Source organism: Pristiophorus japonicus, chromosome 11, assembly GCF_044704955.1.
Source record: "Pristiophorus japonicus isolate sPriJap1 chromosome 11, sPriJap1.hap1, whole genome shotgun sequence".
Taxonomy (NCBI): domain Eukaryota; kingdom Metazoa; phylum Chordata; class Chondrichthyes; family Pristiophoridae; genus Pristiophorus; species Pristiophorus japonicus.
In genome coordinates this window covers 30,790,092-30,816,137 of record NC_091987.1, presented here as the reverse complement: position 1 = coordinate 30,816,137, position 26,046 = coordinate 30,790,092, and the positions used below count along the sequence as shown (strand labels likewise).

Here is a 26,046-nt window from a genome sequence, read left to right as displayed (position 1 = left end):
TGAGGAACAGGCCTTAGTGGCCAACTTATATACAGTGCTCCCAAAGGATGCTGGGATCCCTTGGGACTTCAGGGGATGTGCTCCCTGATGGCGGAACAAGGGAGTGCATGCTTCACAGATACACAACATAACTCTCCACACAAAGTCAAAGTGAAAACTATTTACAAGGTGAGGCGGTCGGGAGCCTTTCTTTCCCTAGTGGACTGCCTCGGTACAAATGTCTGTTCTGTGGTGTTGGCTGTGCCCTCGCTGGGCTGGCATGTTGTTGGCCCTGCAGGGCTGCTGGGTGAGCCTGGCCTTGCTGGGCTGTTGGGCGTGTTGGGTTCGATTTCCTGGTCCGGGGTGGTGTCGTTGATCCTTTGGGTGTGTGTTGTGGGCTCGAAAAAGGTGGTGTTTGCTGTGGGTTGTTCAGGGCAGTCTGTGAACCGCAGCCTCGTTTGGTCCAGGTGCTTTCTGCAAATTTGTCCATTGTCTAGTTTGACTACAAACACCCTACTCCCTTCTTTAGCTATCACCGTGCCCGCGATCCACTTGGGACCATGTCCATAGTTTAGCACATACACAAGGTCATTCAGATCAATTTCCCGTGACACAGTGGCGCGACCATCATTTACATTTTGTTACTGCCGCCTGTTCTCTACCTGATCATGCAGGTTGGGGTGAACCAGCGCGAGTCTGGTTTTAAGTGTCCTTTTCATGAGTAGCTCAGCCAGGGGCACCTCTGTGAGCGAGTGGGGTCTTCTGCGGTAGCTGAGCAGTACTCGGGATAGGCGGGTTTGAAATGAGCCTTCTGTGACTCGTTTTAGGCTGTGTTTGTTTGTACTGCCTGCTCTGCCTGCCCATTGGAGGCTGGTTTAAATGGGGTCGAGATAACATGTTTGATCCCATTGCGGGTCATGAATTCTTTAAATTCGGCACTGGTGAAACATGGCCCGTTGTCACTGACCAGTGTGTCAGGCAGGCCGTGGGTGGCAAACATGGCCCTCAGGCTTTCAATGGTAGCAGTGGCGGTGCTTCCCGACATTATTTCACATTCAATCCATTTTGAAAAAGCATCCACCACCACCAGGAATATTTTACCGAGAAACAGGCCCGCATAGTCGACATGGATCCTCGACCATGGTCTGGAGGGAAAGGACCACAAACCTAGTGGTGCCTCTCTGGGTGTGCACGCTGCATTGCCGTACACAGGACTCTAAGTCAGAGTCGATACCGGGCCACCACACGTGGGATCTGGCTATCGCTTTCATCATTACTATACCCGGGTGTGTGCTGTGGAGATCCAAGATGAACATCTCCCTGCCCTTTTTGGGTAGCGCTACGCGGTTACCCCACAACAGGCAGTCTGCCTGAATGCACAGCTCGTCCTTTCGCCGCTTGAACAGCTTGATTAGCTCTTGCATTTCAACGGGGATGCTGGCCCAGCTCCCTTGCAGTACACAGTTTTTTACTAGGAACAGCAGAGGATCTTGGCTGGTCCAAGTCCTAATCTGGCGGGCCGTGACAGGTGATTTATCATTTCCATGATCATCAAGAAGACTGCGGGCTGCGCCACCATCAACAAGTTTGCAGGCTGCGCCATTGGTGGGCAATGGTAGCCGACTGAGAGCATCCGCACAGTTCTCAGTGCCTGGCCTGTGGCGGATGGTATAGTTATACGCTGATAGCGTGAGTGCCCACTTTTGTATGCGAGCTGAGGCATTAGTATTTATCCCCTTGTTTTCAGCGAACAGTGATATGTGGGGCTTGTGATCGGTTTCCAGCTCAAATTTGAGGCAAAACAGGTACTGATGCATTTTCTTTACCCCGAACACACACGCTAATGCCTCTTTCTCAATCATGCTGTCAGCCCTCTCGGCCTTAGACAAGCTCCTGGAAGCATAGGCGACAGGTTGCAACTTCCCCGCAGCATTAGCTTGTTGTAATACACACCCGACTCCGTACGACAACGCATCACATGCTAGCATAAGTCTTATACATGGGTTATACAATACAAGCAGCTTGTTGGAGCATAAAATGTTCCTGGCTATCTCAAAAGCAATTACTTGTTTTTTTTTCCCCATACCCAGTTCTCACCTTTACGCAATAACACATGTAGGGGCTCTAAGAGGGTGCTTAACCGATACGAAGTTACCAAAATAGTTGAAGAGTCCCAGGAACGACCGCAGCTCCGTGACGTTCTGTGGCCCGGGCGCATTTCTGATAGCCTATGTCTTGGCGTCTGTGGGCTGAATGCCGTTCGCCGTGATCTTTCTCCCCAAAAACTCCACTTCTGTTGCCATGAGGCACATTTCGACCTCTTCAGCCGCAGCCCTACGCGATCCAGTCGCTGGAGGACCTCCTCCAGGTTTTGTAGGTGATCGACGGTGTCCCGTCCCGTGACCAATATGTTGTCCTGAAAAACCACTGCGCGTGGTACCGACTTGAGTAGGCTCTCCATTTTTCTCTGGAAGATTGCTGCAGCCGACCGAATTCCAAACGGGCATCTGTTGTAGATGAACAGTCCCTTGTGCGTGTTGATGCAGGTGAGGCCCTTCGAAAACTCCTCCAGCTCCTGCGTCATGTAGGCCAAAGTCAGGTCGAGCTTGGTGAATGTCTTGCCTCCTGCCAGCGTCGCAAATAGGTCGTCTGCCTTAGGTAGCGGGTATTGGTCCTGTAGCGAGAAACGATTAATAGTTACTTTATAATCGCCGCAAATCCTGACCGTGCCATCACTTTTGAGTACTGGAACAATCGGTCTGGCCCACTCGCTGAATTCCACTGGGGAGATGATGCCCTCGCGTTGCAGCCTGTCCAGCTCGATTTGCACTCTCTCCCTCATCATGTGAGGTACCGCTCGCGCTTTGTGGTGGATGGGTCATGCCTCTGGGACCAAGTGGATCCGCACCTTCGCCCCGAAAAAGTTTCCAATGCCTGGCTCAAAAAGGGAAGGAAATTTGTTAAGAACCTGGGTACATGAGGCCTCATCGACATGTGATAGCGCTCGGATGTTATCCCAGTTCCAGCGGATTTTGCCCAGCCAACTCTTTCCAAGCAGTGTGGGGCCATCGCCCAGGACAATCCAGAGTGGCAGTTCATGCACCGTGCCCTCATAGGTGACCTTGACCATGGTGCTGCCCCGGACAGTGATAAACTCTTTGGTGTACGTTCTCAGTTTTGTGTGGATGGGGCTCAGGGTCTGAGTGCCTTGTTGCACCACAGTCTCTCAAACATCTTTTTACTCATGATGGATTGGCTAGCGCCAGTGTCCAGTTCCATGGCTATGGGTAAGCCATTCAATTTTAATTTAGCATTATAGGTGGACTTCAGCAACTGCCTCCTCTCTTTGAGGCTCGAAATTACTTTGATCCTCCATGGACCGATCTTCCTCTGCCATGTGGTGGTTAGCAGGTTTTGCAGAGCTTGCAGCTCGTCTGCAAGCTCGTTGGAGGTGCCCCATTGTTCCACAGCTTTTGCAAACATACACATTGAAGCGGCATGAATAGGCTGAATGGAAGCCTCCACAACGCCAACAAGGTGTGAATTGTCTTGCATTCATCCTTTGCTGCGGACTCTGAGTCATCTGGGTCACCTGAGGCCTGCTGGTAGTTGCAGACTCGTGGTTTCTGCTCTGTACATTTCTGCTCGCAAACACAGTTCCAGTTAATTTATAAACATTGCTAGCACTTGTGTGCTGAGAGATTTGTTTGGTGTTATCACTGGTGGACATAAACGCCTGAGGGTTGGTGTCTCTACAGTTTTTGTAGGATGGTCTTGTGGCCAATGCCCAGTACACAAAAGTCTCTGAGCATCTGCTCCAGGTAGCCATCAAACTCACATTGTCCTGCAAGTCGCCTTAGCTCGGCAACGTAGCTCGCCACTTCCTGACCTTCAGATCGCTGGCACATGTAGAACCGATACCGCACCATCAGCACGCTCTCCCTCGGGTTAAGATGCTCCCGAACCAGTGTACACAGCTCCTCATACGACTTCTCTGTGGGTTTCACCGGAGCCAGAAGATTCTTCATGAGGCTGTAGGTCGGTGCCCCACAGACTGTGAGGAGGACCGCTCTCCTTTTTGCAGCGCTTCCTTCTCCGTCCAGCTCGTTGGCTACAAAGTACTGGTCTAGCCGTTTGACATAGGCTTCCCAGTCATCACCTGAGAACTTCTCCAGGATGCCCACAGTTTGCTGCATCTTTGCGTTGGATTCGTATACTCGTCGCCAGTTATTGTGTTCCTAACACAGATGAGACTGCACACAGGGAGGTTAAAGTATCAGTGACCTCAGTCTTTAATAAGACACTCCAGAGTGAGGAACAGGCCTTAGGGGCCGGCTTATATACAGTGCTCCCAAGGGATGCTGGGATCCCTTGAGACTTCAGGGGATGCGCTCCCTGGTGGCGGAACATGGGAGTGCATGCTTTACAGATACACAACACATCCGAACTTCCCCGAGGTTGAAGCAGAGCAGCCTTTTAAATGATGCGACATGTGATGTAGAACATGGCGTCCATAACGCTGTGAGTAGTTCCAGTTAGTTCCACTTTCTCCGGGCGTTTTTTTGGGCGAGTGATATTGTGGGCGATATGTGTGCAAGGTGACCGCCATTTTCGGCAAATGTGATCTTTACAACAAAATAAAGGGGGCGGTCGGTATTATTGGATCTCGCCGTTAATTCCATGTGGAAACGAACGCTGGATGATATTATGGGTGTCGATTTCGCCTATTCTGATGATTCCGTCCAAAAAAAGTGGGCAGGCGGTATTATTTTTTTCCCGGTGTTACGCATATGGGAAAACTAATGCTTGCCGATAAGTGTCCGAAAAATGCCCGTCAGTTTCCAGTTTGTGGCTAAATGGGCGATATTTGGACGTCATTTCAGTGGTAAAATTGACGTTAACTGGGCATTAAGCATGCAAAAAAAGTGGAAAATCTAGTCCCAGGTCACTGGCATTTCGATTTTTTCAGCCCTGCCACTGGATGTGGCCTCAGCAATGGCCGCTCCAATGATGATGACCACCGGTTCCTCCATTGGGGTCAGGACATGCAGCCGTGTCTGACCCCACCAGGTAGCTCCTATTGCATCTGGTTATGTGCTAGGAAGTATGTTAGTGAAGGTGGTGGAATCTGTTTGGGTGGTATGCCTGTTGTGGTTGAATAGCTGACAGTGTGTACAAGCTGGGACATGTGGGTGTGAGGCTTGCAGCAGTGTTAAGTGTGTGAGGGTGAGGTGAAGCTATGAGTCGTGATTGATAGAGATTGTTGGTAGGTGAGTGATGGGGTGTGGTGCATTGAGCAGTGTGTGAGGCTAGTGGTACAGTTGACGGGATATGGAATTTGAAGATGAATTCACTGATCTTGACCACTCTTGTGAGGTCATTGAATTTTTTGCAGCACTGCATCCAGATCCTTGGGGTTGAATCCTGGCACTTACCGTCAAAGCTATTTGCGCCCATAGTCTTTGCAGAGTTTTTCTGGAGGGCTCCCTGGCCCTCTGTGGATAGAGCACATCTCTCCTCCTCTCCACCTCCTCTACCAAGGCCTTCAGTGCAGCGTCAGAGAATCTTGGAGCCCGTTCTCTCCTCTGTTGCGGCGTTAGTCGCTCTTCTTCCTGCTCAGACTCTCCTCCACAAACAGTTCCAGCACTTGCTCCAGCCAGAATTCACCTCCCCTTTAAGAGGTGCAGAATGGCTTTAAGTAGTGCAGGCGAGCATTAGGTGGTGCTACCCTTGCACACACTTAGGCCCTCTGCTGAGACTTGCAGCCACTCAACAGCGTGTTCAGCGCTGGCTGCGTGCAGCAATCATGCAAATTAGCAGGAAGAACGAAGTTGGCGTGCTGCCTGCATCGGAAGTAATGACGTTGGTGAATGACACACCGCAATCCCTGCGTCCGTTTTCGGGGCTATCGAATTTTTCCCACTTGCTCGCATCGTGCATCTGATCCAGTGCGGTGCTCTCTAAGGGGGATCTGTGGCGTCCGTGAGCAGGCCAAGAAACAGATTGAAGAATCCTCACTGAGATACACCCGCTTGGAGTTTCTGCTCGATTGCGCTGGTTTTCTTGGAGCAATTCTACTGATACCAGCGTAACTGATGCAAAAGATTGCAGAATTTTCAATGCAAATTGCGTTCAGCGCAACTCGAGTTTCCGCAATATTTTGCGTTCGTTTTAAAAACATTGCGCAAGAAGAAGACCCTACCCACAAAACTGGCCACATTCCCAGGCTGAATTAATCACCATTGGGAGTTTCCGCTAATTGTGCTCGTTTTCGGGCCTTCGAAGAGGCGCCAAAAATTAAGCTGAAACTTGTGGGCACAAGGACACTTATAAGCACGTTTTTGAAAGTTTTGAATGATCTATTTATAATTTACAAAGACACTCACTGGAGTCAGCTGTGGCTCAGTGGGTAGCACTCTCTGGATGGGAGGAGCTCGGAGTGAGTGGGTGCTGCTGATTACTACACGAGTTGGAGTGAGTTTGTAAAAAGTTGATGGTGTATTTTATCAAATTTTAGGGTCTTTTTGGCCCCTTAACAGAGACGTGGTTGCAAGGTGACCAAGGTTGGGAACTAAATATTCAGGGGTAATTGACAATTCGGAAGGACAGACAGAAAGGAAAAGGAGGTAGGGTAGCTCTGTTAATAAAGGATAAGATCAGTGCATTGGTGAGAAATGATGTTGGCTTAGGAGATCAAGATGTTGAATCAGTTTGGGTGGAGATAAAGAATAATAAGGGGAAAAAGTTGCTGGTGGGCGTAGTCTATAGACCCCTTAACAGTTGCTACACTGTTGGATGCAGTATAAATCAAGAAATAATGGAGGCTTATAAAAAAGGAACAGCAATAATCATGGGCAATTTAAACCTTCATATTGATTGAACAAAGCAAATTGGCCAGGGTAGCCTTGAGGAAGAGTTCATACAGTGTATCCGGGATAGTTTCCTTGAACAGTATGTTGTGGAACCTACAGGCAGCAGGCTCTCTTAGATCTGGTTCTGTGTAATGAGACAGGATTAATAAACAATCTCCTCGTAAAGGATCCTTTAGTAATGAGTGACCATAACATGGTTGAATTTCAAATTCAGTTGGAGGGTGAGAAAGTTGGATCTCAAACCAGTGTCCTAAGCTTAAATAAAAGGAGACTACAATGATATGAAGGCAGAGTTGGCTAAAGTGGACTGGGAAAATAGATTAAAGTGTGGGACAGTTGATGAGCAGTGGCAGACATTTAAGGAGATATTTCATAACTCAAAAATAGATCCCAATGAGAAGTAAAGACTGTAAAAGAAGGGATAACCATCCATGGCTAACTAAGGAAATAAGGGATGGTGTCAAGTTGAAAACAATGGCATACAAAGTGGCCAAGACTAGTGGGAGGCCAGAGGATTGGGAAACTTTTAAAAGCCAGCAAAGAACGACTAAAAAAATAATAATGAGGCGGAAGATAGATTATGTAAGTAAACGAGCATGAAATATAAAAAGATAGTAAGAGTTTCTACAGGTACATAAAAAGGAAAAGAGTGGGTAAAGTAAATGTTGGTCTCTTAGCGGATGAGACTGGGGAATTAATAATGGGGAACAGGGAAATGGCAGAGATTTTGAACAAATATTTTGTATTCGTCTTCAGGGAGGGAGGAACTATCATTACAATCACTATCATTAAGAAGTAGTACTCGATAAAATAATGGGACTAAAGGTGGAAAAGTCCCCTGGACTTGATGGCTTGCATCCTAGGTTCTTAAAAAAAGTGGCAGCAGAGATAGTGGATGTATTGGGTGTAATTTACCAAAATTCCCTGGATTCTGGGGAGGTCCCAATGGATTGGAAAACCATAAAAGTAACACACCTATCTTAAAAAAGGAGGCAGACAGAAAGCAGGAAACTATAGACCAGTTAGCCTAACATCTGTCATTGGGAAAATGCTGGAGTCCATTATTAAAGAAGCAGTAGCAGGACATTTGGAAAAGCATAATTCAATCAAGCAGAGTAAGCATGGTTTTATGAAAGGGAAATCATGTTTGACAAATTTGCTGGAGTTCTTTGACGACGTAACGAGCAGAGTAGATAAGGGGGAACCAGTGGATGTGGTGTATTTGGATTTCCAGAAGGCATTCGATAAGGTGCTACATAAAAGGTTACAGCACAAGATAAGAGTTCATGGGGTTAGAGGTAATATTTTAGCATGGATAGAGGATTGGCTAACAAAGAGATTACAGAGAGTCGGGATAAATGGGTCATTTTCCGGTTGGCAAATAGTAACTAGTGGGGTGCCACAGGGATTGATGCTGGGACCTCAACTATTTACAATCTATATTAACGACTTGGATGAAGGGACCGAGTGTAATGTAGCCAAGTTTGCTGATGATACAAAGATGGGTGGAAAAGCAAATTGTGAGGAGGACACAAAATCTGCAAAGGGATATAAACAAGCTAAGTGAGTGGGCAAAAATTTGGCAGATGGAGTATAATGTGGGAAAATGTGAGGTTATTCACTTTGGCAGAAAAAAATAGAAAAGCAAATTATAATTTAAATGGAAAAAAATTGCAAAGTGCTGCAGTACAGAGGGACCTGGGAGTCTTTGTGCATGAAACCCAAAAAGTTAATATGCAGGGACAGCAAGTAATCAGGAAGGCAAATGGAATGTTGGCCTTTATTGCAAGGGAGCTGGAGTATAAAAGCAGAGAAGTCCTGCTACAACTGTACAGGGTATTGGTGAGGCCACACCTAGAGTACTGCATACAGTTTTGGTCTCCATATTTAAGGAAGGATATACTTGCAATGGAGACTGTTCAAAGAAGGTTCACTAAGTTGATTCTGGAGATGAGGGGATTGACTTATGAAGGTAGGTTGAGTAGGTTGGGCCTATACTTATTGGAGTTCAGAAGAATGAGAAGTGATCTTATCGAAACATATAAGATAATGAGAGGGCCCAACAAGGTGGATGCAGAGAGGATATTTCCACTCATAGGGGAAACTAAAACTAGGGGGCATAGTCTCAGAATAAGGGGCCACCCATTTAAAACTGAGATGAGGAGGAATTTCTTCTCTCAGAGGGTTGTAAATCTGTGGAATTCTCTGCCCCAGAGAGCTGTGGAAGCTGGGTCATTGAATATATTTAAGGCAGAGATAGACAGATTTTTTGAGTGTTAAGGGATTAATGAGTTATGGAGACCCAGCAGGGAATTGGAGCTGAGGCCATGATCAGATCAGCCATGATCATATTAAATGACGGAGCAGGCTCGAGGAGCCAAAATGGCCTACTCCTGTTCCTATTTCTTATGTTCTTATGTAAACATCAGCCAGATGGCTGGTGAGGGACCTGGAGTGCCAGGCCCCTCAGAGGACAATGCTCCCAGAATGAATATTATCAGGGGAGAAAATGTTTTGAGAAGGAAGAATAAAAGGCCCAAAGATATGGGCTGGGACCCCAGGAGGTTTGGAAAAGAAAACATGGCGGTGGGTCACTGCCAGGATAAGGAGATGCGAGCTTGGGATATCATCCAGGCAGTAGATGTGGAATGCAGTGAGGGAAGTTGCTTTGCTTGCCGACCAAAGCCGGATGTTGGATTCGAAGTGACAGTCAGTGGCCGAGAGGAGGTGGAAAGACATTTACTGCACCTGAAGTTTGGTGAGAAGTACTTGGATGTATCTTTGCTGTATTCTGAAGAGATGGTGATCACATTCTTAAACCTGTTGAGGGCGATATGCTGATGAAAATGTTGGAATCGTGGGACATTAAACTTTGCTCGGTAATAAAGAGGAGATACTATCCACGAACATGGGTAGCCACTAGAACCCTTTATGTAAAGATGTTGTTCTCAGAGGGGGTGAAGTCATTACCCTACAGCATGAAATTTGAGACTTCTGAGTACCGCATGATAACCAGGTGAAGGTTTGCTATGACTGTTTTGGACACAACCATCTAGTAAGAAGCTGTCCAGACATGTACTGTTATAACTGAGGCAAGTCTGGACACATTGCTCGGAATTGCAAGGTAGAGAGCTGTGCGGTTTGTCACAAAGGCCCCACCCCACGCAAATGGAAGCTCCTTGAGTGACAAGGAGACAATCTAACTGTAAAATAGTTTTGTATATTTTTAAAAGTCATTGTCAGCAATTTAAAATCAAGTTACTCACAGGTGGTGGATTGACACTGTGACTTCAAATGCTTATTTTTTTGAGATAAACCCATTTTCAGCTGTTTTAATTAAACTTGCCAAGTTACTACTCTTAAATATATCATGGAATATTTTTAAAGCAATTTTTAAAAATTTACATTTTAAAATGCTGCCCGATTGCACTGGTTTGCGGTAGATTTTGCCTTCAGCAATATGCAAATGAGTTTGAGCGGAAACTTGGGGAAGAAAAACACTTTGCAAAATGGGTGCAGTTTTGGGCACAATTTGTGCCTTAATCGACAATTGTGCCCAAAGTGGACAGTCTACCCCACAAACAATAAACCAGGAAGTATAAAGTAGATTTAAATCATGTACAGAAAGCAAAATAAAGAGAGGAAGTGAAAGATGGGATTAAAAGAGATAAAAGACAGACACAAATTTTTTAAAAATTACTTAATTAATAAAAATTCTCCAGCAGTAATTAAATTCTGAAGGAATTTCTAGATTTATCACGATGTTAGAAGGTCACTTACACCTGAAATATTTCTGACATATTTAGTATGTATCTAGTGGTAAGTACAGAAACTTCATGTCCTTCATATATTTTATTGCTGAGTCTACTGCCGAGGTACTGGACGACCATGTCTGCAAGAGGTGTCTCCAGCTGCACCAACTCGAGCTCCGCGTTTTGGAGCTTGAGCGGCGGCTGGAGTAGTGTGGTGCATCTGCGAGATGGACCACACTACATGGACAGCACGTTTCTAGAGGTGGTCACCCCGCAGCTTAAGAGTGTGCAAGTCGAGAGGGAGTGGGTGACCACCGGACAGAAGAGGAGGAGTAGTGCAGTAGTCCCTTGAGTACATCTCGTTCTCCGATCCGTACTCTGTTCTGAGTACCAGTGGGGACAATGGTGCTTCTGGGGAGTGCAGTCAGAGCCAAATCCACGGCACCACAGTTGGCTCAGCTGCACGGGACTGGGAGGGGGGCGGAGGGAAGAAGAATGGAAGAGCTATAATGGTAGGGGATTCAATAGTCAGGGGAACAGACAGGCGTTTGTGGCCACAAGCATGACTCCAAGATGGTATGTTGCCTCCCTGGTGCGAGGGTCAAGGATTATCACCGAGCAGCTGCAGGGCATTCTGGGGTGAGATGGTGAACAGCCAGGGGTCGTGGTCCATAACGGGACCAATGACATAGGTAGCAAGAGGGATGAGTTCCTGCAGGCAGAGTTTAGGGAGCTAGGAGAGAGATTAAAAAGCAGGACCTCAAAGGTAGTAATCTCTGGATTGCTCCCGGTGCCACGAGCTAGCGAGTACAGAAATAGGAGGATAGAGCAGATGAATACGTGGCTGGAGAGATGGTGCAGGCAGGAGGGCTTTAGATTCCTGAGGCATTGGGACCGCTTCTGAGGGAGGTGGGACCTGTACAAGCCGGACGGGTTGCACCTCAACAGAGCCGGGACCAATATCTTCGCAGGGGATTTGCTAGTGCTGTCGGGAAGGGTTTAAACTAGCTTGGCAGGGGGATGGGAACCTGAGAATAAATTCAGTAGGGAGGGGAGTAAAGCTGGAATTTGAAAGCAAAATGTAGAAAGTGAGTTTGAAGGACAGAGGAAACAAGCAGGAAAAAAGAGTAAAAAAACGAATTTAAAAGCTCTTTGTCTAAATGCACGCAGCATTCGTAACAAAATAGATGAGTTGACGACACAAATAGATACAAATGGGTATGATCTGATAGCCATTATAGAGTCATAGTTGCAAGATGATCAGGACTGGGAATTAAATATTCAGGGGTATTTGACAATTCGGAAGGACAAGCAGAAAGGAAAAGGAGGTGAGGTCAGTGAGAAATGTTTTTGGCTCAGAGGATCAAGATATTGAATCAGTTTGGGTGGAGATAAGGAATAATAAAGGGAAAAAGTCGTTGGTGGGTGTAGTCTAAAGGCCCCCTAACAGTAGCTACATGGTTGGACGGAGTATAAATCAAGAAATAATGGATGATTGTAATAAAGGAACGGCAATAGTCATGTGTGATTTTAACCTTCATATTGATTGGACAAAGCAAATTGGCCAGGGTAGCCTTGAGGAGGAGTTCATAGAGTGTATTCGGGATAGTTTCCTTGAACAGTATGTTGTGGAACCAACCAGGGAGCAGGCTATCTTTGATCTAGTACTGTGTAATGAGGCATGACTAATAAATGATCTCGTAGTAAAAGATCCTCTATAAATGAGTGACCATAATATGGTTGAATTTCAAATTCAGTTGGAGGGTGAGAAAGTTGGTTCTCAAACCAGGGTCCTAAGCTTAAATAAAGGAGACTGCAAAGATATGAGGGCAGAGTTGGCTAAAGTGGACTGGGAAAATAGAAGTATGGGATGGTTGATGAGCAATGGCAGACATTTAAGGAGATATTTCATAACTCGCAACAAAAATACATCCCAATGATAATGAAAGACTAACAGAAGGGATAACCATTCATGGCTAACTAGGGAAATAAGGGAGGGCAACAAGGACATACAATGACGCCAGAGGATTGTGAAACTTTTAAAAGCCAGCAAAGAAAGACTAAAAAAATAATAGTGAGGGAAGATAGATTATGAAAGTAAACTAGCACGAAATATAAAAACAGATAGTAAGATTTTCCACAGGTACATCAAAATGACAAGAGTTGCTAAAGTAAATGTTGGTCCCCTGGAGGATGAGACTGGGGAATTAATAATGGGGAACAGGGAAATGGCAGAGATGTTGAATAAATATTTTGTATCGGTATCGGAAGATACTAAAAATATCTCAATAGTGGATAATTAAGGGGCTATAGGGAGGGAGGAACTTAATACAATCACTATCACGAATGAAGTACTACAAGGTAAAATAATGGGACTAAAGGCGAGCAAGTACCCTGGACCCGATAGCTTACATCCTAGAGTCTGCAGAGATAGTGGGATGCATTGGTTGTAATCTACCAAAATTCCTTGGATTCCGGAGCGGTCCCAGCGGATTGGAAAACCGCAAATGTAACGCTCCTATTTAAAAAAAGGAGACAGACAAAAAGCAGGAAACTATCGACTAGTTAGCCTAACATCTGTCATTGGGAAAATGCTGGAGTCCATTATTAAGGAAGCAGTAGCAGGATATTTGGAAAAGTATGATTCAATCAAGCAGAGTCAGCATGGTTTTATGAAAGGGAAATCATGTTTGACAAATTTGTTGCAGTTCTTTGAGGATGTAACGAGCAGCGTGGCTAGGGGCAACCAGTGGATGTGGTGTATTTGGATTTCCAGAAGGCATTCGATAAGGTGCCACATAAGAGACTACTGCACAAGATAAAAGCTCATGGGGTTGGGGGTAATATATTAGCGTGGATAGAGGATTGGCTAACTAACAGAAAACAGAGCATCGGGATGAATGGGTCATTTTCCGGTTGACAAACAGTAACTAGTGAGGTGCTGCAGGGATCGGTGCTGGGTCCTCAACTATTTACAATCTATATTAATGACTTGGATGAACGGACCGAGTGTAATGTGGTTACGTTTGCTGATGATACAAAGATGGGTGGAAAAGCAAATTGTGAGGATGACACAAAAATTCTGCAAAGGGATATAGACAGGCTAAGTGAGTGGGCAAAAATTTGCCAAATGGAGAACGTGGAAAAATGTTGAGGTTATTCAGAAATAATAGAATACCAAATTATAATTTAAATGGAGAAAAATTGCAAACTGCTGCAGTACAGAGTGACCTGGGGGTCCTAGTGCATGAAACACAAAAAGTTAGTATGCAGGTACAACTAGTAATCATGAAGGCAAATGGAATGTTGGCCTTTATTGCAAGGGAGATGGGGTTAGATATTCCACTTCTGTGCTTATCGCCCAAAAATGGGCATTATTTCCGGCATGGGCGGTAAAAATGGGTTTTTAGATCGTCGGCTTCTCGCCCATTCTCAAAGCACCGAGTCTCCATTTTTGAAATTGGGCGTTACCACGAGCAATATGAAATGGGCGGTAGCATTAAATCTGCCGTAAAGTGTCATAGAAACATAGAACATAGGTGCAGGAGTAGGCTATTCGGCCCTTCGAGTCTGCACCACCATTCAATAAAATCATGGCTGATCATTCACCTCAGTACCCCTTTCCTGCTTTCTCTCCCTACCCCTTGATCCCTTTAGCCATAAGGGCCATATCTAACTCCCTCTTGAATATATCTAACAAACTGGCCTCAACAACTTTCTGCAGTAGAGAATGCCACAGGTTAACAACTCTCTGAGTGAAGAAGTTTCTCCTCATCTCAATCCTAAATGGCTTACCCCTTATCCTTAGACTGTGACCCCTGGTTCTAGACTTCCCCAGTATCGGGAACATTCTTCCTGCCTCTAACCTGTCCAATTCCATCAGAGTTGTATATGTTTCTATGAGATCCCCTCTCATTCTTCTAAACTCCAGTGAATACAGGCCCAGTCGATCCAGTCTCTCCTCATATGTCAGTCCTGCCATCCCGGGAATCAGTCTGGTGAATCTTCGCTGCATTCCCTCAATAGCAAGAATGTCCTTCCTCAGATTAGGAGATCAAAACTGAACACAATATTCCAGGTGAGGCCTCACCAAGGCCCTTTACAGCTGCAGCAAGACCTCCCTGCTTCTATACTCAAATCCCCTAGCTATGAAGGCCAACATGCCATTTGCCTTCTTCACCACCTGCTGTATCTGCATGCCAACCTTCAATGACTGATGTACCATGATAGCCAGGTCTCGTTGCATCTCCCCTTTTCCTAATCTGTCACCATTCAGATAATATTCTGCCTTCCTGTTTTTGCCACCAAAGTGGATAACCTCACATTTATCCACATTATACTACATCTGCCATGCATTTGCCCACTCACCTAACCTGTCTAAGTCAACCTGCAGTCTCTTAGCATTCTCCTCACAGCTCACACCGCCACCCAGCTTAGTGTCATCTGCAAACTTGGTGATATTACACTCAATTCCTTCATCTAAATCATTGATGTATATTATAAATTGCTGGGGTCCCAGCACTGAGCCCTGCGGCACTCCACTAGTCACTGCCTGCCATTCTGAAAAGGACCCGTTTATCCCTACTCTCTGCTTCCTGTCTGCCAACCAGTTCTCTATCCACGCCAATACATTACCCCCAATACCATGTGCTTTAATTTTGCACACTAATCTCTTGTGTGGGACCTTGTCAAAAGCCTTTTGAAATTCCAAATACACCACATCCACTGATTCCCCCTTGTCCACTCTACCAGTTACATCCTCAAAAAATTCTCGAAGATTTGTCAAGCATAATTTCTCTTTCATAAATCCATGCTGACTTGGACCAATCCTGTCACTGCTTTCCAAATGCACTGCTATTTCATCTTTAATGATTGATTCCAACATTTTCCCCACTACCGATGTCGGGCTAACCGGTCTATAATTACCCGTTTTCTCCCTCCCTCCTTTTTTTAAAAAGTAGTGTTACATTAGCTACCCTCCAGTCCATAAGAACTGATCCAGAGTCGATAGACTGTTGGAAAATGATCACCAATGCATCCACTATTTCTATGGCTACTTCCTTAAGTACTCTGGGATGCAGACTATCAGGCCCTGGGGATTTATTGGCCTTCAATCCCATCAATTTCCCTAACACAATGTCCTGGCTAATAAGGATTTCCTTCAGTTCCTCCTTCTCGCTAGATCCTCGGTCCCCTCGTATTTCCGGAAGGTTATTTGTGTCTTCCTTCGTGAAGACAGAACCAAAATATTTGTTCAATTGGTCTGCTATTTCTTTGTTCCCCATTATAAATTCACCTGATTCTGACTGCATGGGACCTACATTTTTCTTCACTAATCTTTTTCTCTTCACATATTTATAGAAGCTTTTGCAGTCAGTTTTTATGTTCCCAGCAAGCTTCCTCTAATACTCTATTTTCCCCATCCTAATTAAACCCTTTGTCCTCCTCTGCTGAATTCTAAATTTCTCCCAATCCTCAGGTTTGTTGCTTTTTCTGGCCAATTTATATGCCTCTTCCTTGGATTTAACACTATCCCTAATTTCCCTTGTTAGCCACGGTTGAGTCACCTTCCCCGTTTTATTTTAGCAATGGCATGGCAATGCTCGATTCCCGCGATTCAGGAGGTCAAGGGTCATCATGACATGCATAGAAGAGGAGAGAGAGAGAGGGAGCTGAGAGAGACTGAAGGCGTGTATGGGTGGGGTGTGGCTGTCCTGGGAGGAAGGAGGGAGATTTTAGAGCTTCACAGCAAATAGGGGAACATAACTTAGCTGTTACCAGCCACATATTTGTCTGAATTTGGCCTATAATGGAGGGAGAGGAGGCATCACAACACGTTGTGGTGACTAACGCTGGCGAGAGCAGTGAGGTGTGAGAGGAGTACATTGGAGGGCGCAACAGAGCAAGGAGGTTCTCGGACGAGGCAAATGCCTCCCTCCTGCAGGAGGTCGAGTTGAGCTCGGGTAATTTGACACAGGGAGGATGTGGGAAGCCCACCCCAAAGGCTTACCAGAAGATACGGACCGAGATAGCAGAGGTGGACTCATCAGCGACCAACGAGGTGCGTGAGGGCAACCAATGCCACAACCTTGTGGGATCCGCAAGAGTAAGTATTACATTTCTTTACATGTACTTACGTATTTATATCATTTGATTTGTAACAGTTGAGTGACTATCAGCAGATGTGAGGTCTTCCACTTTTACCGGGAATGTTTTACTCAAAGCCTGCAGTCACGCTGCATGTCTTTAGGTAAAGAATGATAATTATCATAATAAGCATGATTACATCTGTCGGTTATGTGTTGTATCAGTCTCTGTGACAGTACCGAGCAATGATATCACGCAATGATCTCATGCCATATCGTCCTGTCATCTTTTACAGAAGAAGCTATAGATGATGAGGTCCGTGCAGAGGTGAACGGGTGGGGGGCTACCAGTCCCCAGCGACATCACTGACATGGAGGAGCGAGTGCTTGCACTCATGGGGAAGCACACCCGGACAGCCACGGAAGCATCTGCAGACCCTGAACACGTGAGTAAAGCTTACACCATTGCTTGATATAAAGTCAATAGATGCCACATCCACTCATATCCGAACAATCATATATCATAGATGATTTCTAAAATTGTCATAGAAATAATGCTGGCCTAATGGAAATCATTGGAGTGCAAATGTGTTGATGGTCATGAAATGTGATGTCTGTGATGATTTTGAGAGCGATGGTGCTTTTGTTGTGCATATGCTGTGTGTAGTGCTGGACTCACCTTGTGACCTTAGCACCCCCTTCTCCTCTAATAACCTCATTTGTGTTCTGCAGCACAGCCAGCAGCGTGCCCCCAGACAAGATCACAGAGGCCAGAAGGTGGGGGCACGAGGCCGGACTCGCTGGACGGTCCTACATCTGGTGCTGAGGAACTCCGATTCTTGCCCGTCAATCCACTGGGTCTGTTCTCTAGGGATGAGAGCACGGACTTCGAGGAACCTGTATCGCCACGCCCCAGAAGCCATTCCACCCCAAGGCCATCTAGTGGTCCTCCGGTCATTCCTGCCTCCACTCTGGAGGTACCGGCCCCAAGCACCTCACCACAGGGCACCTCATTTGTCCCCAGGACAGCGCCGACCCTGCGGAGGCCTCGTGGACTTGGCAGATCTGGACCACGAGCGCCACATGAGAGCAGAGAGAAGGTACAGTTGTCCAGGAGGACTGTAGACATTGGTGACTAGCTCATCGAAGCATTGAGGGGCATATCCTGACAGCTGGCCACCATGACTGAGTACATTCCACGGTCATGGAGGCCCTAGATGCGATAGCCAGGAACACTGCTGTCACAGGCCTCCCAGTGGTCCCTGAGCGCGGCACTCCACCCCTAGGTTCCGCACCACCACTGCGAACGACAGATGAGAGCAAGGACCAAGATCCTGCTTCTGCATCAGAGAATGTTGCCCCCTTGGCATCTCACCCTCCCATACCCGTGTAACCACCTCCTCTGCCTTCATCCCCCCAATTTGGTACCGCTTGAGGAGCTCCTCGGCCAGGCGCTGTGGAGCGAGGAGGGGAAGGGGTACAGGTGGGGAGAAGGAGAGGGGTGAAGGAAAGTGAGGTGCGTGTCCACAGGTGATGGCTGTGTTATATCTCCATCTGGGTGTATGCAATTTGTTGTATTGTATGGGGGGAGGGGACCACGATCCTGCTTTGCATTTGTATTCTGTGTTGCTGGACATGTTGAACATTTGATTGATGTCAATGGTGGAAAAAATGGGGTGTAGGCAGCGGTTGGGTGTTATTGCCTGTGATACTTATGATTTCAGAGCAATGTTGGTATTTTTTTTTTATTGAACATAACCTTGTTGCGCATTGTCTCAGTTAGCTGGACCGTTACACACTGGTGATTCCTTAACATGAAAGGGTTAAATAATACAACTTTAATCAACGTAAACATTAACTGGCACCAAGGTGATGGGCACCATTGATGTCTGAACTGCACACACACAGCAGTGTGTCAGTGTTGTCACTCACAGTAACGTTCTTTCAGGCAAATCGTTCAGATATCAGCTACTCATGTAAGAATCTTACAGCTATGTAGCCACCACGGGCCTTTTCCTGCAGTCGGGATGGGTCGTGGGTATGGTTGCATCGCCAGCCTGATTGTCTGGCCCCAGGTCAGCATCCAGCCCCTCGTCATCCTCTTCCTCTCTCTCCTGAGAGGGAGCATCAGTCCCTTCTGGCAATTCTCGGCCTCTCCTGATAGCCAGATTGTGCAGCATGGATCAGACAACCACGAATTTACCTACTTGCTCAGGGTTGTATTGTAGCTCCCCTCCTGAGTGGTCCAGACATCTAAAGTGCTGCTTAAGCACAGTTATTGTTTTCTGGACCACATTGCATGTGTCTCTGTGGCTCTGGTTGTATCGCTTCTCAGTCTCGGTGTGGGTGTCACGCAAGGGGGGTCATCATCCAGGTGGCTAGGCCATATTGGTTATCACCAAGCATCCAGCATTGTCCTTGTGGCTGACTCTTAAAGATGTTAGAGACAGCGCTCTCACGCAGGATGTGAGCCTCATCAAAGGTGCCCGGACATTTGGCATTCACTGCCATGATGATCTGGTTGTGGTCGACAATTAGTTGGACATTCAGCGAGTGAAATCCTTTTCTGTTACAAAAACGCTCCGGATCCTGAGAAGGTGATGTGAGTGCACTGTACCCTGGGGAACTTAACAATGCGGTAGAATGCTCCAGCCCTGTCAGTCTGGGGAAGCTAATAAAGTCCATCCTTCTCCCCTACATGGCTTCCGTGACCTGTCTAATGCAGCGATGGGTTGCATGGTGAGACAGAGGTCAAATCTTGACCGCGGAGGCCCGAAAGGAACCGGGCACGTAGAAAGACAGTGCCGCGTAACCTTGACCTCGACCGACACTGATGTCCTGATGGCAGGCTGCATATGTGGCCTGATGAGCTCACATATTTCACTGATCACTACCTTATGGAAGTGCAGTCTCCAAAGGTAGGTGTGGTCAGAGACGTCAAGGTAAGACCTCTTTTCCCTGTACGTGCGGGGTGTGTATGGTCTGGCCCTCCTCCTCATTCTTGCACATCTTAAATTGGGCACATAATGATGTGCTATATAAGGTATTGGTGAAGCCGCACCTGGAGTACTGCGTGCAGTTTTGGTCACCTTACTTAAGAAAGGATATACTAGCTACAGAGACGATTCACTAGGCTGATTCTGGAGATGAGGGGGTTACCTTATGATGATAGATTGAGTAGACTGGGTCTTTACTCGTTGGAGTTCAGGATGAGGGGTGATCTTACAGAAACATTTAAAGATAGAGGCAGAGAGGTTGTTTCCACTGGTCGGGGAGACTAGAACTAGGGGGCACAGCCTCAAAATACGGGGGAGCCAATTTAAAACCGAGTTGAGAAGGAATTTCTTCTCCCAGAGGGTTGTGAATCTGTGGAATTCTCTGCCCAAGGAAGCAGTTGAGGCTAGCTCATTGAATGTATTCAAGTCACAGATAGATGGATTTTTAACCAATAAGGGAATTAAGGGTTACGGGGAGCGGGCGGGTAAGTGGAGCTGAGTCCACGGCCAGATCAGCCATGATCTTGTTGAATGGCGGAGCAGGCTTGAGGGGCTAGATGGCCTACTGCTGTTCCTAATTCTTATGTTCTTATGTTCTTATGTATGCATCACACATTGAGCCATCTGCACTCTGCAGCATCTGCGTATTAATCGATGCAGGCTGAGGAATGGCTGGCCCCATTTTAATTAAAGTATAATAGCGATTGATCAGAAGCAATAATTTCCTCACTAAAATACACCTAGAGTAAACCCCCAATAGTCCAGAGTCTGAAAATATGTCTGTTGAGATGGTCACTTCACCTGAGAAGAACTCCAGAGTCAATGCAAACTCCCCCGAAGTTGAAGCAGCCTTTTGAATGAAGCGATCTGCGATTTTAAAAATGACAGCCACACCGCTGGCTTTAGTTCAGAACAGTTCCACTTTTTCCAGGCGTTTTTTTGGGGCGAGCGATATTGTGGGCGATATGTGTGCGAGGTAGTGAAAGTGATGGTGGGTGATCTCCTGGGCGTTAGTTTCGCCAAATGTGGTCTTTACAACAAAAAAAATGGGCAGGTGGTATTATTGAATCTCGGCGTTAATTCCACACGGAAAGTAACGCTGGGCGATATTGTGGGCGTTGATTTCGCCCATTATGATGATTCCGTCAAAAAAAAGTGGGCTGGCGGTATTATTTTTTCCCGGCGTTAAGCACATGGGGAAAGTAACGCTCAGCGACAAGTTTCGAAAAATGCCCGTCAGTTTCCATTTTGTGGCTAAATGGGCGATATATGGGCATTATACATAATTTCAGCAGTAAAATGGGCATTAAGTGGGCATTAAGCATGCAAAAAATGTGGAAAGTGTAGCCCATAGAGTATAAAAGCAGAGCGGTCCTGCTACAACTGAACAGGGCATTGGTGAGGCCACACCTGGAGTACTGCATGCAGTTTTGGTCTCCGTATTTAAGGAAGGGTATACTTGAATTGGAGGCTGTTCAGAGAAGGTTCATTAGGTTGATTCCGGAGATGAGGGGATTGACTTATGAAGATAGGTTGAGTAGATTGGGTCTATACTCATTGAAGTTCAGAAGAATGAGAGGTGATCTTATTGAAACTTATAAGATAATGAGGGGGCTCGACAAGGTGGATGCCGAGAGGATATTTCCACTCATAGGGGAAATTAAAACTAGGGGACATTGTCTTAGAATAAGAGGTCGCCCACTTAAAACTGAGACGAAGAGAAATTTCTTCTCTCAGAGGGTTGTAAATCTATGGAATTCTCTGCCCCAGAGAGCTGTGGAGGCTGGGTCATTGAATGTATTTAAGGCGGAGATAGGCAGATTTTTGAGCGAATCGGGAGTAAAGGGTTATGGGGAGCGGGCAGGGAAGTGGAGCTGAGTCCATGATCAGATCAGCCATTGAATGGCGGAGCAGGCTCGAGGGGCCAAATGGCTTACTCCTGCTCCTATTTCTTATGTTCTTATGTACTGTTACAGCGCAGCCTGTGGAGGAACAGGGTAACTCTGACCGCAACTTCTGGATTTCCGCGTTTAAATGCACATGTGCGGACACTGCTGTCTGATTTGCTCCATAATAACGGTAAGTGCTGTTAGCCTCACTATTATTCTCAACACAATATCTGGGCCCTTATCTTTGTTTTGACCCATTGGACATAACAGGATTGTACTTGGTGAAATATTGAAGGGTGGCCAATGCCCATGGAACCATACCTTGGCAAGGAGTCAAGGAGCAGAGCGGAGAAATGTGGCAAGATTAAAGAAAGCAAAAATATTTTGACAGAAATGCTATTTATGTATTCTCATTTATAAAAGTCAGTAATGGAAACAGCAGAAAATGTGCAACTAGGAACTGCCAGACAGAGTGCCTTACCAGAATCAGCAGTGTGCTAGTCTGGTACCCACTCTGTCTAAGTTGTAAGGGTCCCCCAGACCTCATGCAGTTATTTATCCCACATGGTGAAGCACATTGGAGTCTTGCAGATTCTATTTTCGTAACTAGATAAATGAACAAGTGACTTTTAGGGGAAAAAAATCATCTGTTTTCTTCCCTTATCCTATCCCTTCCTTCCTGAAGTTGGTGATAATGCTGAAGTATGGTTCTATGAGTGCCAGTTGCCTTTTGCTACCTCAGTGGCTGTTGGCAGACTATTTGACCACAGGAGGAACATCATAGCTAAACCTAGTTCTGTCATCACCCAATGTCCACATACATACTTTCCAGAAGGCATCAGTGGATAGTAATCAGGAGCAGGAACTTTGGCTGATTTCTCGCTCCAGGCAAGAGGTGGTGAACTCAGTCATGTGCCCCTGCTGCCAGTCTGACTGGAGATCAGTTCATTCAGCACTGACCAGGGATTAAACCTGAGACTTTCCTGTTCTGCATGGCTCAGTACCACATCATGCAATATAATTACCCACTGAGCCATCAGGGTAGTGTAAGTCACTTTTATTGTTACCCAGTATTATTTTTAAGGCATTTTATTTTTTAGGTTTGCGTTTACGTTTGTAGAAACTAAAAAGAGAATTAAGTGGTTAGTGATATAAAGCAATGTTTTCTAAGGCCTCAGATCCAATTAGAAACTACTGTTAATGCAATACATGAATATATGATATTGTGTAAAGCATCAAACTGCAATTGTGGAGCTTCACTTACTTTCTTTCTTGTAGCAGTGCGATTTCTTTCTGCACTTTGTGGTACTCCTCAGCTACCCTGCAGTGCTGCTGAAACACCAACATAGACTCCTTGGAGTTGAGGCATGGCTGCAGAGGCTGACAAGCAAAAAAGATTAGAATCGTGATGTGGATCATATCTGGTGCATTTCTGCACTTATAATTAACTTATAAATCATATCAGGCTGTTGCAGCATATTGCTGTATTTGCACATTCTGCCATGAAGCAGTAGGATGTGGGGTTCACTTCTCCAGTTCACTATCTGCAAGTTCTCATTTTCACTTAAGCTCCCCAGGACTGATGACTGGAGGCTGGGCAATTCTCCAAATAAAGATGGGAAGGCTAAAGGTGTAGTGTATGTAGGCACCTTTAGTAATGACTCCACGAGGCAGGGGAAGATACTTAAACTGTGTAGACCTGTAGTCCTTTATTTGCAGCTCCCCGAGTGATGACAACAAGCTGTGAACTCCTTTTTATACTGGGTTACTTGCAGTGTGCAGGTAACCCTTAGGTCTCCAGCAGCAGCACCCTGTGGTGTACAGGTACAGCATGTACAGTGTAAGGGTACATTCAGTGTTACATTCAGTGTTGTATAACAGTGTTACAGACATCACACAGTAAACAGGCATGCATATACAATGACACTTCCCCCTAAGCATTTTTCATTTCCTTATTGTCATGCCCAGGGGAGGTGATCAGTGGTGAGCTATGGGAGGTTGTGGTGAGGGCTGTGTGGTTGCCAGGTGTGACCCCTGTGCTTGAGGCTGGCCTCGTACGTTTCCCCTCCCTCACACACAGACCAAGTGGATATCACTTTTCTGGGATCCCTCGGGGAGGTAGCCACGGCAGCAGTGGGTGGTGTGTATACACTGTGATGTGGGTAGTTGTGGGGTGGTGGGCAGGGCCACAGGACTGGGTGGGCTCCTTGTCCACCAATTGGCATGAGGGTTAGGTCATCCCAGGGTTTGCCAGGGAAGCTGGAGGGTATTGGCCTCACGCTCCTGGTGTTGGCCCTGGTGGGCAGGAGTTGTAGAAACATAGAACATAGAAAATAGGTGCAGGAGTAGGCCATTCGGCCCTTCTAGCCTGCACCGCCATTCAATGAGTTCATGGCTGAACATGCAACTTCAGTACCCCATTCCTATAGAAACATAGAAAATAGGATGCCTTGTAGGGCTGGTCTGGTGCAGGTTGCCATTGGTGGTGGTTGGGCTGCCCATTGACCACTGTCCCTGCAGTGGGTCTGCTCCCACTGGCTGTGTGTGTGTCCTGCAAGGGGCATCACATTCGTTCCAAAGGTCCAGGCTACATGGTCAGGTAGCCTGTTGGACCTGGGGGTCTCCCACAGGGGAATTCCATTGGCATCAGCATGGTCCCTGTAGGACCCAAGGTCCTTTGGCAGTGTCCTGCCAGTATACATGACACCTTGGCTCTGATCACACATAGTCGAGCCTGCATTGTACATTCTATCATTTGCTTCACTTTTGGGTGTCCTAGTTTCAATAGACATGGTTACATTAGGCATTTCACATTCTCTATCATTATTGTTAAGCATAATAAACTTGTTCTTAACCTTACTGACACCTGTATTCATCTCATCAGTCACATTAGTTAAACCAGCATCACAATTCATGGTTACATTGCATGCATTTTCATACTTGCACCCTTTAATTGCATCTTTAGCTTTAAAGTCCTTGTACTCAAATAGTTGAAACTTCCCTTTTAAATTTCATTGGTTACCGGTTCCCTTTAAGGGAGCCTTCAAATCCGATTGGCCGCTCGGTGTCGCGTGATGCTCCTCCAATGCTGCCCCTTGTGGTATGGCCGTGGCCATTTTGATTTTAGGTTCTGCTCCTCGTGGTGCGGCAGCCATCTTCTGGCTCTCCTGCAGATAGGGTGTCGTGCTCTTTTCTTCTCCAGGTTCGACCCTGGACGTCGGGAATCCATTTCTTTCATCGATGTTCCTCTGGAAAGTGGAGTTTTGATCCTTGGCCCTGGAGATTTCACCGGGGTGCTCTGGAGTCATCGCCTCGCAGTCGAGCTGGACAGTGGAACCTCCGGATGCATGTTTGAGGTCGATTGCCGGAGCCCAGAGGCCTGGGAGCAGCTTCGCTTGGACAGGATGCCGTCCTGATTGATTGGCGGGATTCATCCAAAGTTCTTCAAAGGTCGCTTGGCTCATCGCAGACTGGCTCGCTCCTGTGTCGCTCTCCATAGAAACTGGGACTCTGTCGACGTCTACTTTCATCGCCCAGGGAGAACTTTCGGTGGAGCAGGTAAAGATTCCATACTCTTCTCCCAGGGTGTGATGTATGTAGCACTCAAATCACTGACTCCACATGGTCTCGTGTTGTAGTAACTGCTGTGACCTTAGTCCTTTATTAGGTAACTCCAGAGTGCCTTCTCAGGTGTGGTGGGCAGCCTTTTATACTCTGTCTTGCAGGTACTTTCAGGTCTCCCACCACAGCGCCCTCTGTGGCACACCATTGTGCCTATACATTTAATGTACCTGGACAATACATAACATCTCACTCCCGCCCCCCCACCCCCCCCAGTTCCAAAAGCCATTGCCAGAAACCTCGGCCTTGTTCGTCCTGGTTGGTTTGTGAGTGTGAGTCCATGACCATCCACTTCCCCCCCATGTAGAGATTATGCTTGCGATCCGGTGCAAGCATGTGATATTTTCAGTCCTGACATGGGTGATGAAGTACACGAGTATAACCTCCAACAGAAAGCAGGTATACATACAGTACATTTGTATGGTACATATGATATATGGTACAGATGTTATGTCAAAAGATTGCAGGTACACTGAACAGTTATTTAATCCCAGCTCCACTGGGTGAGATACGGTGGCAGAGTACTGCCCCTTTTTGCCCAAGGTGATGGGCTGTGCTGAGACAGGGTATCGCAACTAGTGCGTTGCCTCTGTTCTCAGTAGTCACCTTAGCGGCTCATTTGCAGCCGCTGAACCATTGCATGAATCACATAACATCGGAAATCGCATTGGCCCCTTAGGCATATTGGTCCCGGACCCATTAACCCTTTTACTTGTACCTCGTGGTATTGACTCGTTTCGTAAATCATTCATCCCCATCACATTTTAAACACAGTGACCATTCAGCATCAAAATATCAACTCTTATCTTAAATCACTACATCATACAAATCATATTACACATTTAGACTCG

General features: G+C 46.4%; 1 protein-coding gene across 3 annotated transcripts in view; it reads right to left on the bottom strand.

Moving 5' to 3' along the window:
- The window catches only part of map3k7cl (map3k7 C-terminal like), a 276,779-nt gene that overhangs the window by 76,412 nt on the left and 174,321 nt on the right, over positions 1 to 26,046 (bottom strand). For all 3 annotated transcript variants that reach the window (XM_070892890.1, XM_070892891.1, XM_070892889.1), the window contains one exon: positions 22,839 to 22,954. In XM_070892890.1, the coding sequence (XP_070748991.1) occupies positions 22,839 to 22,954 (116 nt within the window). The remainder of the gene's footprint in view (positions 1 to 22,838; positions 22,955 to 26,046) is intronic.